At 37.0% G+C, this 15,891-nt stretch overlaps 1 protein-coding gene across 1 annotated transcript in view; it reads left to right on the plus strand.

Moving 5' to 3' along the window:
- SATB2 (SATB homeobox 2) overlaps window positions 1-15,891 on the plus strand; it is a gene marked incomplete at its 3' end in the record, with an annotated part of 141,571 nt that overhangs the window by 90,840 nt on the left and 34,840 nt on the right. The window contains exons 6-7 of the mRNA XM_012655191.1: window positions 64-187; window positions 9,965-10,067. Of these exons, the coding sequence (XP_012510645.1) occupies window positions 64-187; window positions 9,965-10,067 (227 nt within the window). The remainder of the gene's footprint in view (window positions 1-63; window positions 188-9,964; window positions 10,068-15,891) is intronic.

The raw sequence follows: 15,891 nt of genomic DNA on the forward strand, positions 1-15,891 counted from the left end.
TCCTCTGCTGTCAGGGGCCTTGATTGAAGTTTTCATGTTGTTCATTCTTGCTCTGTTTTACAGTTGTTCGAAGTTGGAAGACTTGCCTGCGGAGCAGTGGAACCACGCCACGGTCCGCAATGCCTTAAAGGAACTGCTCAAAGAGATGAACCAGAGCACATTAGCCAAAGAATGCCCTCTCTCCCAGGTCTGTATCTCCAGGTGGGGTCAGGCAAACAGAGAAGCCCACTGGTGGGCTATGTAGTAGAGGGCCACTCCTGCTTAGACAGCTGTCTCCTCTGTCTTTTATTTATAGAGTCACACTACATTTGAGATGCAGAAAATATGGAGATGATGGTGCTTTTGGTTGTAGAGTAGAAGTATCACTGATTGAGAGCTTTGATGTAAGGGGAGAGTATTAAAATATTTTATTTACACAATAATTAACTTCTCACATATGTCGTTGGAGGTAGGGATAAGTGTCTCCATTTTATTGGTGAAGAAATCAGGGCTCATGGAAGCCCTTAAATTCCCTCCCTAAGCTTACTAGCTAGTTAAGGGGCAGGTTGAGATCCTACTCCAGACCTCAGCTTCCAAAGCTGATGCAGACTATCTTGAGGTGTACCGAAATGTGGTCCAAACTGTTGAGTCCGGACTCATGACTATCTTGTTTGGTTTTAACTGTAAATGTGACTAGAGAGACAGCAGGAGGGGAAAGAATCCACACCAGCAGCTTAGAGCCCCGAGCTCTAATCTCAATTCTTTTAGCCGGACATGTGATCCTGGGCAAGTCCATCCACTTCTCAGAGCCTTGTTAAACTCGTCTGTAAACTGGGCATGATTGTATCTGCTTATTTCATGTAATTTGCAAAGTTGTCTTGGGGTTCAAATGAGATCGTCTTTACCCTACCATAAAAACCTTTTTCTCCCCCCATTTTCTGTTCTCATTATTTGCCCATCTGGTTGCCCAACCTCAAAGTTCCTTCTTCTTTACTCTTCTGTGTTATCCTATGGATCCCACCACCTCTCTATCTAAAATCTTTCTCCCTGTGCCACTGCCTTGTTCATACTTTCATCACTTCTCATCTAAAATTTTCTAGGTCTTCCTGCCTCATGACTTTTCTCCTGCCACCTGATTCTCCAGCACTAATATTGCACCATTTCCTCGTCTGTAAGCGTCCGGTGACTCCCCCCACCCAGCGTGTAGGAAGTACAGACTCTGAGGCATAGCTTGTAAGAGCCATCGAGATGATACTGTTCAGCCTCATTTCCTGCCAGAGCCACCTTCCTCCCTCTTCCTGCACCCAACCTATGCTCCAAACACATGAAATTAATTACTTTGGAATATTTGCCTTTGCTTAAACTTTATCAAAATATCTCAGAGTGGGAGATGGGAAATACCTAACTGGTATTGCATTACAAATCTAACAAACAATTTCCTGTATTATCTTAAAAATTCATGTAAAGTTTATATTCTGTTCCATATACCTGTGTTTTAAATATTTTGTAAATGCCATAAAAATCACTTTACCTGTTACATTATTAATTTCTTTCCGTCTACATAAGACTGACCCTCCAGGGAGATGCACCTCGTTAATCCCTGCTTTGGAAGCCCAAGCCCCTGCACACAATGCTGGTAACCCTGGAGTCCTCCATCTGACGCTTGCTTTTGCATGTGTGATTTCTTCTGGCTAGAATGCAGTGTTCTCCTCTACTTGATGAAATCATCTTTCTGATTCCAGCTGGAAAGTCACTGCTAGTGAAGTGCCCTGACCTCCTGGTTGAAGTATTTGCTTCTCGTGCTCTTAGTAGCCTTTTGTACACACCCCTATCACAGCACTTATCGCAGCCTCTTGTCATTGTTATCTGCCAATTTCCATCACTTGATGGACTGTTGACAACAACAGAGGCTATTTCTTATTTATCTTTGTATCCTCAGCATTCAGCACAATGTGTACCTTGCATGTAGTTGTTGCTCTAACCTAGGAGTTCTAAACCTTGGCCCTATTAACCTTTCGCCAGGATAATTGTGGTGGAGGGCTGTCCTGTGCATTGTAGGATGTGTAGCACCATCCCTATCCTTTACCCACTGGATGCCAGTAGCATGCCCCCACTCCTCTACCCCTGGTTGTCACAATCAAAATGTCTCCAGACGTTGCCAAGTGTATCACTTTTAGTTGAGAACCAAACATGAATTAAATATAAAAATATTTTAGACAGTGTAAAGTTTTATTAATATGCAAAGTTAAAATTTTATTATTATTACAGTTTTCTTAGCAGCTCCAAAATGCTTTGAACTAGAAACAGTGAACAGAGTAATTTGGTGGTTGATGCTCAGCACATTTCAGTCAAATAGGGACTCAGTTCCATTGTTTAGATTTTGGGGAGATTGACTAAGGCTTCTTGTGTGTTGTGTGATTATGGAACATCTCACTGGAGTAGTCCTTCTCAGCCAGGATGGACATGTAATATGGGTTCTGGCAATAATCCTTAAACATTCTAGATGATTCACTTAAATTGCATAGCTAGATTGTATTTCAGCATGAAAATAAGCTCACCCATTTTGTTGATGGTTGTCATAGAACAGTAGCATGCAGTTTTTGAAGTTTAACCTTATAGAATGTGAAAAAGAATTCATTTTTGTTCTAAGCAAGGTGAAGCAGTAATTCAACAGCATGATTCCACCAGCATTCCTGGAATCCTCATTCAGAGTCAGGTACTTTATGATGGCCTGGTTGAGATGAGAGAGGGTGGAGGTGAGAGAAAGACTAAAAACCTTTCAATACAGGAAGAAGAGTGTGGAGCATCCAGTCTTACTCACCTAGATGAGAAAGGTGGGTTATCGGACTTTTCAAAAATAGACTCAGCTCATGAGTAAAGATCCCTGTTTTTGAAATAATCGTTCCTTATTATTCCCCAAGACAAACCATCTTAGGTATTTTCTCATTCAAGTTTGGCAGTTGCCTAAAGGGTGAGTCAGTGGATAGTACATATTTTATTGAATATCCTAGTGATCTATAGTTCAAAAGAACAGCCTTGAAGGCAGAAGAAAAGTTGGAGAAGTCCATACAAGGGCAACAATTGTAGCTTCAGGTATATATATTTAAAGGAGAGGGAAGTCATGATTTAGCCATTTTGTCTGGCCAGATACTTGGAAAGTATAGGTTGTGTTTGAGTGGTTGTGTATTTATTTTTGATTTCACCTTTCAAAGTATGTTTAAGTGCCAACTTCTTTTTCCTCTGATGTCTCTGTCCCAAGCATCCTAATTTGCCAGACTTTAGGCAAATTCAGGTCTTCCTTATTAAACGGTGTTCTCTAACTGTTCCAATTTGAAGAAATTACGAACACTTCTTTCTGTAGCTTATTTATTCTTACTTGAGGAAGAGTTAAAAGACCTATGGTCTATTTTTTGACTGCAAAACTCCAGGTCCTCAGGGTTGTGATCCATTTAAATAAGTAGAGCTACCAGTACCTGCCTTGTCCATCTCAGGTGATCATACTGACCAAATGGGATGGCTAAAGAGACAGTCTTAACTGAAAATTATAATGAAAGAGAAAATAATTTGCAAATGCATGAGCCTTCCAATGTGCTTCTGTCCCCCATGCATGTTCTCTTTGACTCTAGGTATGTTTAAAATTTTCTCATGTGCAGTAAAATATAAGTAATGTGAAGCTTACAGTTTTAACCACTTTTAAGTTTATAAATGAATAGCATTAGTTACATTTGCAATGTTGTACAATCATCACCCCTATTTTCAAAACTTTTTCAACATCCTAAACAGAAAGTCTATAACCTTTAAACAATAATTCCCTATTCATCTCTCCCCACATCCCCAGTAACTCTATTCTATATTCTGTCTCTGTGAATTTGCTTATTCTAGATACCTCTGTTCTCTTGTGCTGGCTTATTTCACTTAGCATAGAGCTATGTTTTTAAAGGAGCTCTGTCCCATGCCTCTAGTTGAGATTTTGTTGCCAAATATTTTTTTTTTATTTATTTATTATTCCAGGTTTTTGTGAGGGTACAAACATTGTAGTTACACTTTATGTCTTTGCCTCACCCAAATGTTGCCAAATATTCGAGGAACAAAGTGACTTACTAAAGTTACTGAACTGCAAAGATGTTACTAGATTTCCAGTGTGACAGTGGTAATAGTGTTTATACACTCTGCCTTTAGAAATAGACTGTAGGATAATTATTTCTGTCATCCTAAGCAAGCCTCGCCCATTTAGGGATCATTAAGGGACCCAACTTCTACGTAATTGGACACTGAAATCAAGCAGCCAATTGGGTCAGTAGAAAACAAAATGAATCGAGCACGTGCTCATCTGCAGACAAGGGGCTGGTCAACTGTGTGGACCAGTATCGTGTTAACTAGTTGCCACCTGTCCATTTTATTTAAAGTTCACCTATGTAGTGGGGATGTATTCTATCTCATGTTAACCAGTTGCCAGCTGTTCATTTTAGTTATTTTCATGTGATGTTGTTTCAGTTTGTGGCTCGACCTCATGAACTCATGTTGAAGAAGGCTCACAAACTGACAGCTTGAAAATAATTCCTAACCTGGGCATTGCAGTGAACATAAATGGTTGCATGGTGGGGAGAGAGATGACATTTCTTGACCCCACATCTTATGCTAGGCCTTTTATGCAAAACATCTCTTGGCGTCCTTATGCCCTCTGATGCAGGTATCAGTATCCCCAATCACAGATGAGGGTGCTGGCACCAGACAAGTGAGCCATTCAGCAGCAACTTAGGGGAAGAGCTCTTGAATGTTGTTCTTTCATATCCCAAAGCCCAGAGAAAGTGTTTCTTTCAATTAGAATGGCAAAAGTTTTCAATTCTGATATTATAGCTCAGAAATGATGATAGAGAGGGATAGTAGAAGGCTGCCAAATGACAGTAAATAAATTTTTCATGACAAAGTAATTCCTCGAAATCAGTTTTTTCTCTTTACTATACTTAATTGAAGTGTCATTGTAATCTTATGTTTAATATGTTGTTTAGCATATCACAAAATAGCTTGGAAATGGGCAAAGGATGCACATAACACTGATTGGCTGTCTCATGCTCTCTCCCCCATGTAGACCAAGAAAAGGAGGCCAGGGCACCCCCCTCCTCCTCCCCCAGCCGCTAGGGGATTCTTACTGACAGGATGTGTAATCATTCACTTTTGTCTTAAAATGTTCTTTTTCATAGAGAGTATATTATGTATCCGCAGCTTAGCTACTCTTAGTATCACATTAGTGTTCAAACAAATAAATCCCACCAAGCCAAGGGGAATGTGGATATCCAATTATTTTATCTTTCTTTTTGTTCTCTGTGGGAAAAGGCAATGCTCAGATCTCTGTCTTTCCAAGTATATTGTACAAATCATCTTAACCTGTGTTGTTGCTTTGCTTTTTCCTATTAAATTTTAAATTGCCTCTAGGTTCCTTAGTTTTCCCTGATTCTAAACTAATTAACTTGTATAAAGGGCCTAAGGTCACAACGTTATGTTTTGTTGTTGTTGTTGTTATTACCTTGTTTCTTGTTTTGTCTAAAGAACTGGTTGTAGCATCAGCTGTTGAGCTTGTGCTAGCTGATGGATGAAGTGGTGAATATTTTCTTCCTTTCATTAATGAGTTTGTCTTCTGAAGAGACTCAGGAAATTCTGTAGCCCATTGGTAGAGTCTCCTTGTGATGCCTCTTCTGCTATTTGACTTTGAATAAGATGCTTCTTTATTTGGAGCTTCTGGGCCCTTAGTTTGAAAATGGAACCATACTTATAATCACATGTGACATCTGTTCTCTGGGCTACTTAAGAAACAAACAAATGAGTTTAAAATTTGTCTCTGGAACCTAAAAAAAAATGTTTATTTTTAGATAAGGCAATCTAGCTATTATAAGCATTAATAATAATATTATATTCTCTTATAGTTTAGCTTAGAGTAAGTTCAAATCTGCTAGTAAAATTTGGAATAACTAAAGAAAACTGTGGTATAGTTTGATCCCTCAAATGGCTTGTTTCTTTTTCTGTTTCTTAGTTTTGCTGGATAGTTTTTTCTTTTTCCTTTTTTTTATTTCAAAGTATTACAGGGATACAAATGTTTTTGGTTACATGGATCACTTTTGTAATGCTTGAGTCAGAGTTAAAAGTGTGCCCGTCACCCAGATAGTGTTCATTGTACCTATTAGGTAGGTTTTCACCCATCCCCCCGACCCCCTCCCCTCTGCTTGATTTCCATTGAATTTTACTTCCCTCTGTGCACATGCAGAGAGAAAGGAATGCTTATACACTGTTGGTGGGACTGCAAATTTGTACAACCTCTATGGAAAACAATATGGAGATTCCTCAAATGCCTTTTTTTAAAAAAAACTTTTAAATATAAGTGGCAAACTATATGTCAGATGGATTGCAAATAAGAACACTGAGGCTTCATCCCTCATTCAAAATCTTTACATTTAAGGCTGGGCATGGTGACTCATGCCTGTACTCCTAGGCCGAAGTGGGAGGATTGCTTGAGCTCAGGAATTGTAGACCACCCTGAGCAAGAACAAGACCTTACTAAAAATTAGCTGGGCATAGTCATGTATGCCTGTAGTCCCAGCTACTCGGGAGGCTGAGAAGCCCAGGAGTTTGAGGTTGCTGTGAGCTATAATGATGCCACTGCACTCTACCCCGGGTGACAGAGTAAGATTTTGTCTAAAAACCCAAAACTTTACATTTAAAATTTCACAATTAATTGCAAAGAAGCCTGAAATTTTTCAAGAGGTTCTATAGTTGGGAAGACATTTTAAACCTTTTTATGTATATTAAAATATAATGTTATTCATAAAATAGCCTTGTCTACAATCACTTTTTATGTGGTGTTTGTGGCTGTGTCTCCGTACCTGAATGGGGGCTGCCACTATTGCCCATCATGAGCGTGCCCTCATCCTTCCTTGTCACAACCCACCACCACGTGAAGTGATGTGTGCTTTGCAAATGCAAAGTCATTTTAAAATTAGCCTCAGTAAAACATAGTTCCTCCGTTTAAGTGTTAAAAATAGCAATGCACATATCTTCTAGGTTTTTAAAAATCAGTATTCCTTTATATTAACACGAATACTGAAGAGTTGATTACATTTTGGATTGAAAAAGTAGACTCAGATCTTGTTCCTTTTTGAAAAATATGTGAGAATCCTAAAAGTCCAACTGAGTGGTTGCTGTAGAATGATTGGAAAACATAAAAGAGCAACATAAACTGCAAAATTATCTATTATGCACTATATATAATTATAAATTATATAATAAATATAAATTATATATTATAAATTATATATTTTAAAAAGCAGTAAATGGAATTAGATCTGTTTTGGCAGGGTGGTAGGTGAGAAAGATTTTCATCATTACTCATCCCATTTTGCATCAAATGTATCTCATTGGTTTTAGGATGCTATTGATTGCAAGATGCATCCCTATTTCAGTGACATTAAGGTATAAAAAATGGCCTTAGAATGGATAAAATATGGTAGATACATATTCTCTGTGTCCCAGGACCTCTGGAGAAGATTGTTTCTTATGGAGTAAAAGTCAACATGTGCTGGGTCTGTGTTAGCCCCTTTCAACTTTGCATATTATTAAAAAAGTTTTGATTTTATAAAAATTTAATTGACACTAACATAAAGATAACCTCATAGTATGTGTCTGGAGTATTTTAGTGAAGCCTAGTGATTCAGACTCAGACTATGAAATATAATGGTCTAATTAGGGTTACAGAATGTTCATGTTTGAAACTGGAATATTGTTTTATGACCAGTAGAGATAGAAACTCATTTATGATAATCTGGGGAAGAAAACAAATCCGATTAAGTGTGGGTAGCCAATGCCTCCTTTCTAAATTAGTTGTATGAAATACAGGACCTTGTGATGGGGCTGGTGGGAGCTCAGATATTCATTTCCTTGTCACATAGGTTAACACTGGCCTTGTGCAAGGTCGATGAAGATGTAGCTGGGGCAAGGACAAAGTAGAGAGGCTAGAGTGGGAGGGAAATGTGTATTATCTGGGACCAGAGTGATGTGGGCTGTAGCCTTGCATTGTGGGCCAGGAAGAGTTGAGGAACAGCTCCCAGCAGCACTTAGACACTTTCCATTTTAGTCTGCTTTCTAGACCATTTTGCAATACAAGGTTTAACTTTAACTCCTGCCACGGCTATATATCCTATGACTTTTCAGAGGATAATTTTCATATAAACAAGAGAGAGAGATGACAAGTGCATTTGTGATTATTCACATACACCAGGGAGTCTGATGCATCTATTATTAGGATGCTTTCATGTTAAAATTTTTATTATTATCACATTTCAGTTTGGCATTTTAAAATTTCATCTCTGTCCCTCTTCATGTGTTAAATTTCAGTGACTCAGATATCCCACATCGGAACTATGTGAGACACGAGGTAGAAAAAAAATGAAACAGACACAGTCACTGTCCTCAAGGGTCTCACAGTCTAGGAACAGAGAGAAAATCTCAGCCCAGAGAGGGAGCTAGCTCAGCTAGTCAGGAAACAGCTTTACTTGGTTGTGAATAACACAAATCAGAATGCTGCCTCAGGGAGATTAGGCTTCCAGTGGTCCCCTAAGGCAGCAGGCAAGGTCCCATAGTTTCTGTCATACGCTGAGGTGACACTGGCTATTTGAGTTCCCAGTGCTATGTTCAGACCCTGGGATTAAAAGAGTTCTTACTGTCTCCCCATAGAGAAAAGAATTGTCACTTAGAGATCAGCAATTGGGGGAGGCTAGCCATCTGCTATGTAGAAAGGGCCAAAGAGGTTTCTCTGAATTGAATTAAGAACCCCCTCCTCCACCAGTACCGTGCGCGCATAGTGATTTAAAAAGAGAGGGAGTCTGATCTTTTAAAGGGAGTCTAAGAAGGTCTGTATGCTGGCGTTTGAACCTCCTGGTAAATAACTCAACGTTGATTTGATTTATTGTTATCCTTTTTATCCTACTACTTTGTAGAAATGTCATTAGAAGTTCTAAGATTTCTCTGAACTGCTCCATATCTGGGGACAACTTTTTTGAGAAAGATGAGGTTGCAAGGCAAAATGTAAAACCTTACACAGGTCATTTGGATCTCTTGAGTTGTTAGTATTCGTTTGTTTTGAGACAAAATTTGTAGGAAAAAATCTATATATAAAACATACACAGTCAATTCAGGTATGAGTTGACATCTGTCACAAATGTTGGCCTAAACATGCGTTATTAACTGCAAACATATCTCTGTAGGAAATTAAATTCAAGGTGTGAAATTATAATTTTAACTTTTCAGTGCTAAGTCAGGTTATGTTCCCCTTCTCTTTCTCCTTAACCCCGATTACAAACAAATTAGCCGAGGGCTAGAGCTGAGGAGAGGAAGATGAGAGCAGGGAGGAATCGTGCCCTGAAGCATTTAGAAAGTTTTAGCTTTGATTCATTTTTGGTTGAAACACAGTACAAGAGTTATGTTTAGTTTCCCCTGCTCTAAAATAGCACTGTTAATTTTTTCATTTGGTGAATTTTCACACAAGTGCTAATCACACGTTTCTATAAATTATATTAATTTAACTTATTTCCCTAAATGTTGTTCTGCAGTGTGTAGCACGGATGTTCTCAGATTTTTGGCTGTGTATCCTTGTTGCAGTTGGAAATGGAACAGAAACATCTGAAAGGCATTATTTGGATTATGGATGCTGGAGCATCTGATCTCACCTTTTGCTCTGGTTCCTAAATCACAACTGTTCTTCCCCATTGCATTTAACCTGCATGCCCTGTCCTCTCCATTTTTAACATTGTCCCAGGCTTGGCTTTGTGGACAAATTATTGTCCTTTTTCAAGTATAAGTTAAAGGGATAGTAAATTCAGGTAATCATGTTTGATGTTAAGTAGTTTAGTTTGCAAGACAAAAGAGATTTGTGTGGGGCCTTTCTTATCCCTAAAAAGTAGTCATAATTTTGAAAAATAACTCTTTTTTTCCTTTTCAGAGTATGATTTCATCCATTGTAAATAGCACATACTATGCCAATGTGTCAGCAACCAAGTGCCAGGAGTTTGGGAGATGGTATAAAAAGTACAAGAAGATTAAAGGTAAAGTAACTTTTTTGTTTTTAAAGCCTATTTTCAGTTTCTTAGGTCAATGAGTTGTTGGTTGTTTGGAATTTATGCTCATTTTAGATATAGTGCACATAATTTTTTACAAAGGTAAGATTCTCAATATTTCTGTCATGAGATACAAATTGACTCCCTTAGAACTAAGATGGTATTAGAACTAAAAGTGAAAGTTTTAGCATGATATATGAAGTCTATAGTTTTCATAAGTGATACCTGCCAAGGCTAAAATTCTTTAGAATGGAAACTTAAAAGTAGTCATTCTAGGTTAAATCAGCACTTACTGTTTGAGTACTGATTAACAAATTGGAATGACGCTTGTAGTATAGGGAACTCTTTGGTCAGAAATGGAGTTTTGATGTTGTGTTTATACGTAGACAATTCAAGAGCAGTAGTTAAATTGCGGGCTCTGCAGTCAGGCAAACTTGTGTTCAGATCTTTGCCTTCTACTTGCAAGCTGTGTGAGATTGAGCACATTACATAACTTCACCAAGACTCAATCTCCTCATCTGAATATTGGAAATAATCAAAGTAGCTGGATCACTGGGTAGCTGTGGGGACTAAATAGGACAAAACTGACCCAAAATAACATCTTAATAAATAATAGCTATTTAATAGAATACTATGCTACTAATAATTAATAGTAGTAGGAGTAGTAGCAGTAATGTATTATATATGGAATTACGTTTGGTCCTAAAAATACAGTTCTCTTATGTAATAGATAGCATGCCATTTACACCATCTAGTCCTTTAAACATATCAGTGATATTTTACCTTTGCAAATATGTCAATGTTGGAAAAAATCTGTTCTCACTCCAATTCAGATAAATGCCACCAATGAGGCAAAAATTGGGGAATTTTTTGTAACACTGATGTTTGAGAGTCCTTCAAATTTCACATGATTATGACATCATCAATCATACTTTATTATAGGTGTTTATAATCTTGCTGACAGCTCACTGCCCCCATCTTGAGGGCCAAATGACAATTTGGTTGGTGGGTAAGAGTAAGGGATGAACTTATTTGTTTTAATACCTGTAGGTTTTTCTCAGGAGGTACAGGGGTCAAGTAATGCTGATTAGCTATTGAGTATTTGGGAATTTGTTTACAAGATTCTCTTTTGAGGAAATAAGCTGTATATGCATTGGTGGCACATTTCCTATCACAAAGGAGTAAGAGTATGTTATGCTAAATATACAATTTATAAGGAAAGCCAAAATGTGAAGCTACCCAGGAGAAATTAAGTGCACTGAAAATTGAATTAAGATCCATTTCTTTTCAACATATTCTCAAATTCTTAGAATCCTTTAGATTCTAGTCTGGGCAAATGCTTTAGAATATTAATATTCACCCTTGTATGGGATAAGATGAATAGCTCCTTCTCATAATAAGACATGATTGTATGGTTCGGAAGGGTTTCTTTTCTGTAAGTGTTGCCTCCAAGTTTTTCTTTTAAAATAGGATCATTAAAGTGCTTGAACATATCCTTTTTGGCTAAAAATCAAAGGAATCACGCAGCTTCAAGGTCATTTGTTAGATCCCATTTACTTACTGTTGTAAGAGAAAGGAAGAGAGTGTTACCTTCTAATAGGCTGGAGTATAATTCCAGATTCAGAGACATTAGAAACTCTTCACTCTAGTGTTGTCAGAATTGCCACTACAGAGTTTGTGTGTGTGTGTGTGTGTTTGTGTGTGTGTGTTTGTGCATGCCCACATTAACATTCATGTCTTCTACTTTTCTCGTTTCTTAGAGATTCAATTCTTCAAGCTCTATTTTTTTTCAAGATAGTAAATGCACAGTTAAATCTTAAAGTGCTGTAAAAGCGACTGAGACCTTGATTTCATTCACTAGGTCAAGGATCCACACCTGAAGAGGCTGTCAGACACTATGTACACATGCTATTCAAAGAGATGGAGCTAGTCATTGCTGTTGAAAAGTGTGTGTGTGTCTGTGTGTGTGTCAGTAGGAGGAGAAAAGGGAAGGTTAAGGTATGTGTGAAGTAAACACAAGCTGCTGTAAAACAGTTCAAGTGGTGTTGATTCATCAGCCGAGGGAGTGGGAGGAAAAACAAAGAATTCATGACAGGTATAATGGTGTACAGAAAATAAACACTCAGAGAAGTGTATTTTATTAACTTTCGACCCTCAGAAAAAAGGAAGTGTTGGACCTAGACAGGCATATTTCATTCAGTAGAAGATTTTTGCTATGAATAGATGTCACTGTGGGAGTTCCTATCTGATAGGACCCATTTCTCATGGGAAAGTCATGATTTGGTTGGTAAAATTTTGGTTTGTGTTCATCCATATTAAAAATGAAAAAAAGAAGTAATGAATTTCAAATCTGGAAATCAGTAGCCGCAAAACCAGCCTACCCTAGGGCTCTTTCTGAGAACCCAGAAATCAGAGTTCCATATCCCTTTCTGCCTCCCCACCTTGCGTTTCCACCTCAAAGTTACAAGTACTGTGACTGATACTCAGTGTGGAAGAAAATCTAAGCTCAATTACTGATGTCCCAACCTAAATGCAGGCTACATTGTTAAATATGTTTCCTATTATCTGCTAATGTCTGTTTTAATAAAACAGTGGGAACTAAATGGTTGCTTCTTAATCAAAACCATGATTTCCTAAACATAAGCTATGTGATTCTGTTACAAATTGCCACATATAGATCTCCTAGGTCAAGATTTTTTTCTCTTCTCACAGAAATAAATAAACAGTAAAATAATTATATACTCTGAAAGATCAAAGTAAATATGACTAAAACCTGGCAAAAATAAAAGTCTACTGGAAGGATTAAAAAAAAGATCAGATTGCAAATTCTACAGTTAATGCTTAAATAAATATGAGAAAAATGAACAATCAATAATTTGATATCATTAAAAACAGATGTAAAAACCGTATACAAATGGAATTGCCTAAATTTTGAAGTAAACATTTTAATGTGCATTTTTTGAATTTGTTGTTATTATAGCTAAACTATTTACACTTGTTCTTTAAAAAGTCTTAAATTGGTTGGTCTTAGCATGCTAACTTTATTTTCCCCAGTGATCACAGCAAAGCACATTCTTTTTACCTTTTTTCTTTAATTTCAAAAACAATCACAGTTGACACAGACATATTTGAGTTAACATTAAAGTTGCTTTAGGATAGATGGGGAGACAGAGTTCATATACTCTGGTTTCAAGGTCCAGGACCATGAACCTGTTTCCCGGGAGTTTTTGACATTGAAGACAATAGAGTGTGTGGGTGGGGTGGTAGGCTGGTTTAGACAGCAGTTTTCTTTTTGCTGCTCATCACATACTATAATTGCTCCTGGACTAGATTTTTATAATATAAAGTTTCTAAGCTCCCAAGTATAAGACAAAAATATACATTTTACCTAAAAGCATAAAAAAAAGACCAATACTAATAATTGTTTAATGTTTAGTAGTTTTAGTGTTGGGATACAAAAATAATCCACAGACACCTAGCAACATTCATGCTATTGCAAAATTATTTTCAAGGTTTTAGGATTATGAGAGATTTAGTCCATCACTTTTTCTTTCTGCATATTTTAATAAAAGACTATATATATATATTTTTACCCAACTCTTCTTTTGTATGGACTCTGTTTGGATATGAACTTGTCCCATAATTTTTTATGAAACCAAGTGGCAATTATGTGTGCATTACCACCATCAATTATTCTGTTATGGCAATCTAGTTTTGCAGGGGATATAATAAAAATAAGAAAGTGCCTTAACAAAGAATGTCTCATATACTTTAAATGTGTCCTATTAATAAATTAAAAGAAAATAATTTTAAATCTAAAGTGCTTGTCATCTGGTACCATAAATGAATTAACATCTTTGATGAGGTCAATCCCAATTATTTAATATGTCTCAGCAATTGATGGGGTCATTGAAAGTTCACACAAATACTTGGTGGTTATTAGAAAATTATTTGTGTCATAAAATAATACCCCTAGAATGAATAGACTTAACCAAACCCCATATTTTGGCCAGAGCGCAAAATTATCCGCATCACTTTCCTTTTCTCAATCATTGCTCAGCAACCTCCTGATTGCTAGTTGTCTTAATTTTATTTGTTTATTTGAGCTTATTTTGCAAAATATTAAAAAGCTGGGAGAAAAGAGGATTTTAAAAACCAGTGTTACTTCCCCAAGCCTGGTTTATTCTAGTAATCAGTATTTTATCTGACCCTGTCTGATCTAGTCTTGCAAGATCAAACGTCCAGGCCAGCAAGCAGACAGTAAACAAAGCTCATGAAGGGTTTCAGTAAACACAAAGATTAGATGTTGAATGAAAATTAAACTCCTTGAACTAGTCCTCTGTACTAAAGTGGTTAAGTGGGTTGTGATTAAAAGAAATAAGTAATTATGATCATTATAGCTGAAATGATATAATGTTACCACATTTAAAGCACCTCTTGTATCCGAAAATGATTGTGTCATTTACAAAGTGGTGCCTCAGAGTTGAATAGAGAAATCAATGTCCTCTGACCTGGTTCCATAAGGTAGCCCTTGCTTAGCCATGGTGGAATCGGTGGTCAGGACAATGCCTTTAATCAACTCCTGGTACTTCTGTCTCTGCTGTTGTTTAGCTCTGATGAGGTAAAAGTAACTTACTTTTGTCTACCTAATTCTTTTGAGTCATGAAAGAAATTTGCTTTCAGCTTCAGATCTAAATGAAGTGTTCTGCAAGGAAGTTGGTCTGCTCTCTGCCTATACTGTATCCTGCTAAAAGTAATGGCAACATAAAATCCTTTGAATCTTGTATAAATATTTATTTTATTATGTATTGAAAAATTATTGTTGTATATATTTATGGGACATGAAATGATGTTATGATTTTTTAATATGTGAAATGATTAAATCAAGCTAATTAACCTATCACCTCAGATATTTGACATTTTTGTGATGAGCATGTTTGAGATTTACTCTTCTTATGGTATCGAAATTATAGTACTCAGTTGTTAGCTATATTCACCATACCGTGCAATCAATATAAAAAAATATCAGATTTATTCCTCCTATCTAACAGAGATTTTCTACCCTTTGGTGATCATCTCCCCATTACTCCTACCTCCCAACCCTTGATAACCACCACTCTGCTTCTGTGAGTTCAACTGGTTTAGACACCGTATGTAAGTGTGAACATGTGGTATTTGTGTTTCTGTGTTTGGCTTATTTCACTTTGCATAATGCCCTCCAATTCCACCCATGTTGTCACAAATATTGGATTAATGGAAATCGAAACGTCACTTCCACAACCAACCACTCTTCATCCCACTAGTTCTCTAACATTTGGAAGAGCTTTGTACATTTTTGCTTAGACAATCACTGATATGTATTCATAGATCACCTTAGCCTGCTTGGCCTTCCGGTTAGAAGAAGCTCATGGGTAGTGTCAGCAAGTGGAAAAAGTGTGGGAATGCTTTGAGCACTCAGCTCAGATGTAGGGTAATTCCTTGCATGGATATCGAGAAGCTCATTCTAGCTGTACTGGTAGCTTCTCTTTTGGTCGGAAGGTATTTATTTATAAATATATGAAGAAGTAAAAACAATTGTTTGTTAGTAATGTGGTTGGTGGATTAAAAGAAACAAACTCGCTATCTGCTCATATTTATACTATTTATAATGACATTTTAAATACACGTTAAAAAAGGATGGAAAAGGAAAAATGATCTGCTTTCCTCACTCCCTCCCTATCTCCCATGCATCTACCCCTCCATCCATCCGTCATGTATACTTACTATTTGAAAGATATGTCAGACACAGTTCCTGATTTCAAAAATCCTACAA

This window comes from Propithecus coquereli, unplaced genomic scaffold, assembly GCF_000956105.1.
Source record: "Propithecus coquereli isolate 6110/MARCELLA unplaced genomic scaffold, Pcoq_1.0 Scaffold113, whole genome shotgun sequence".
In the NCBI taxonomy this organism is placed as follows: domain Eukaryota; kingdom Metazoa; phylum Chordata; class Mammalia; order Primates; family Indriidae; genus Propithecus; species Propithecus coquereli.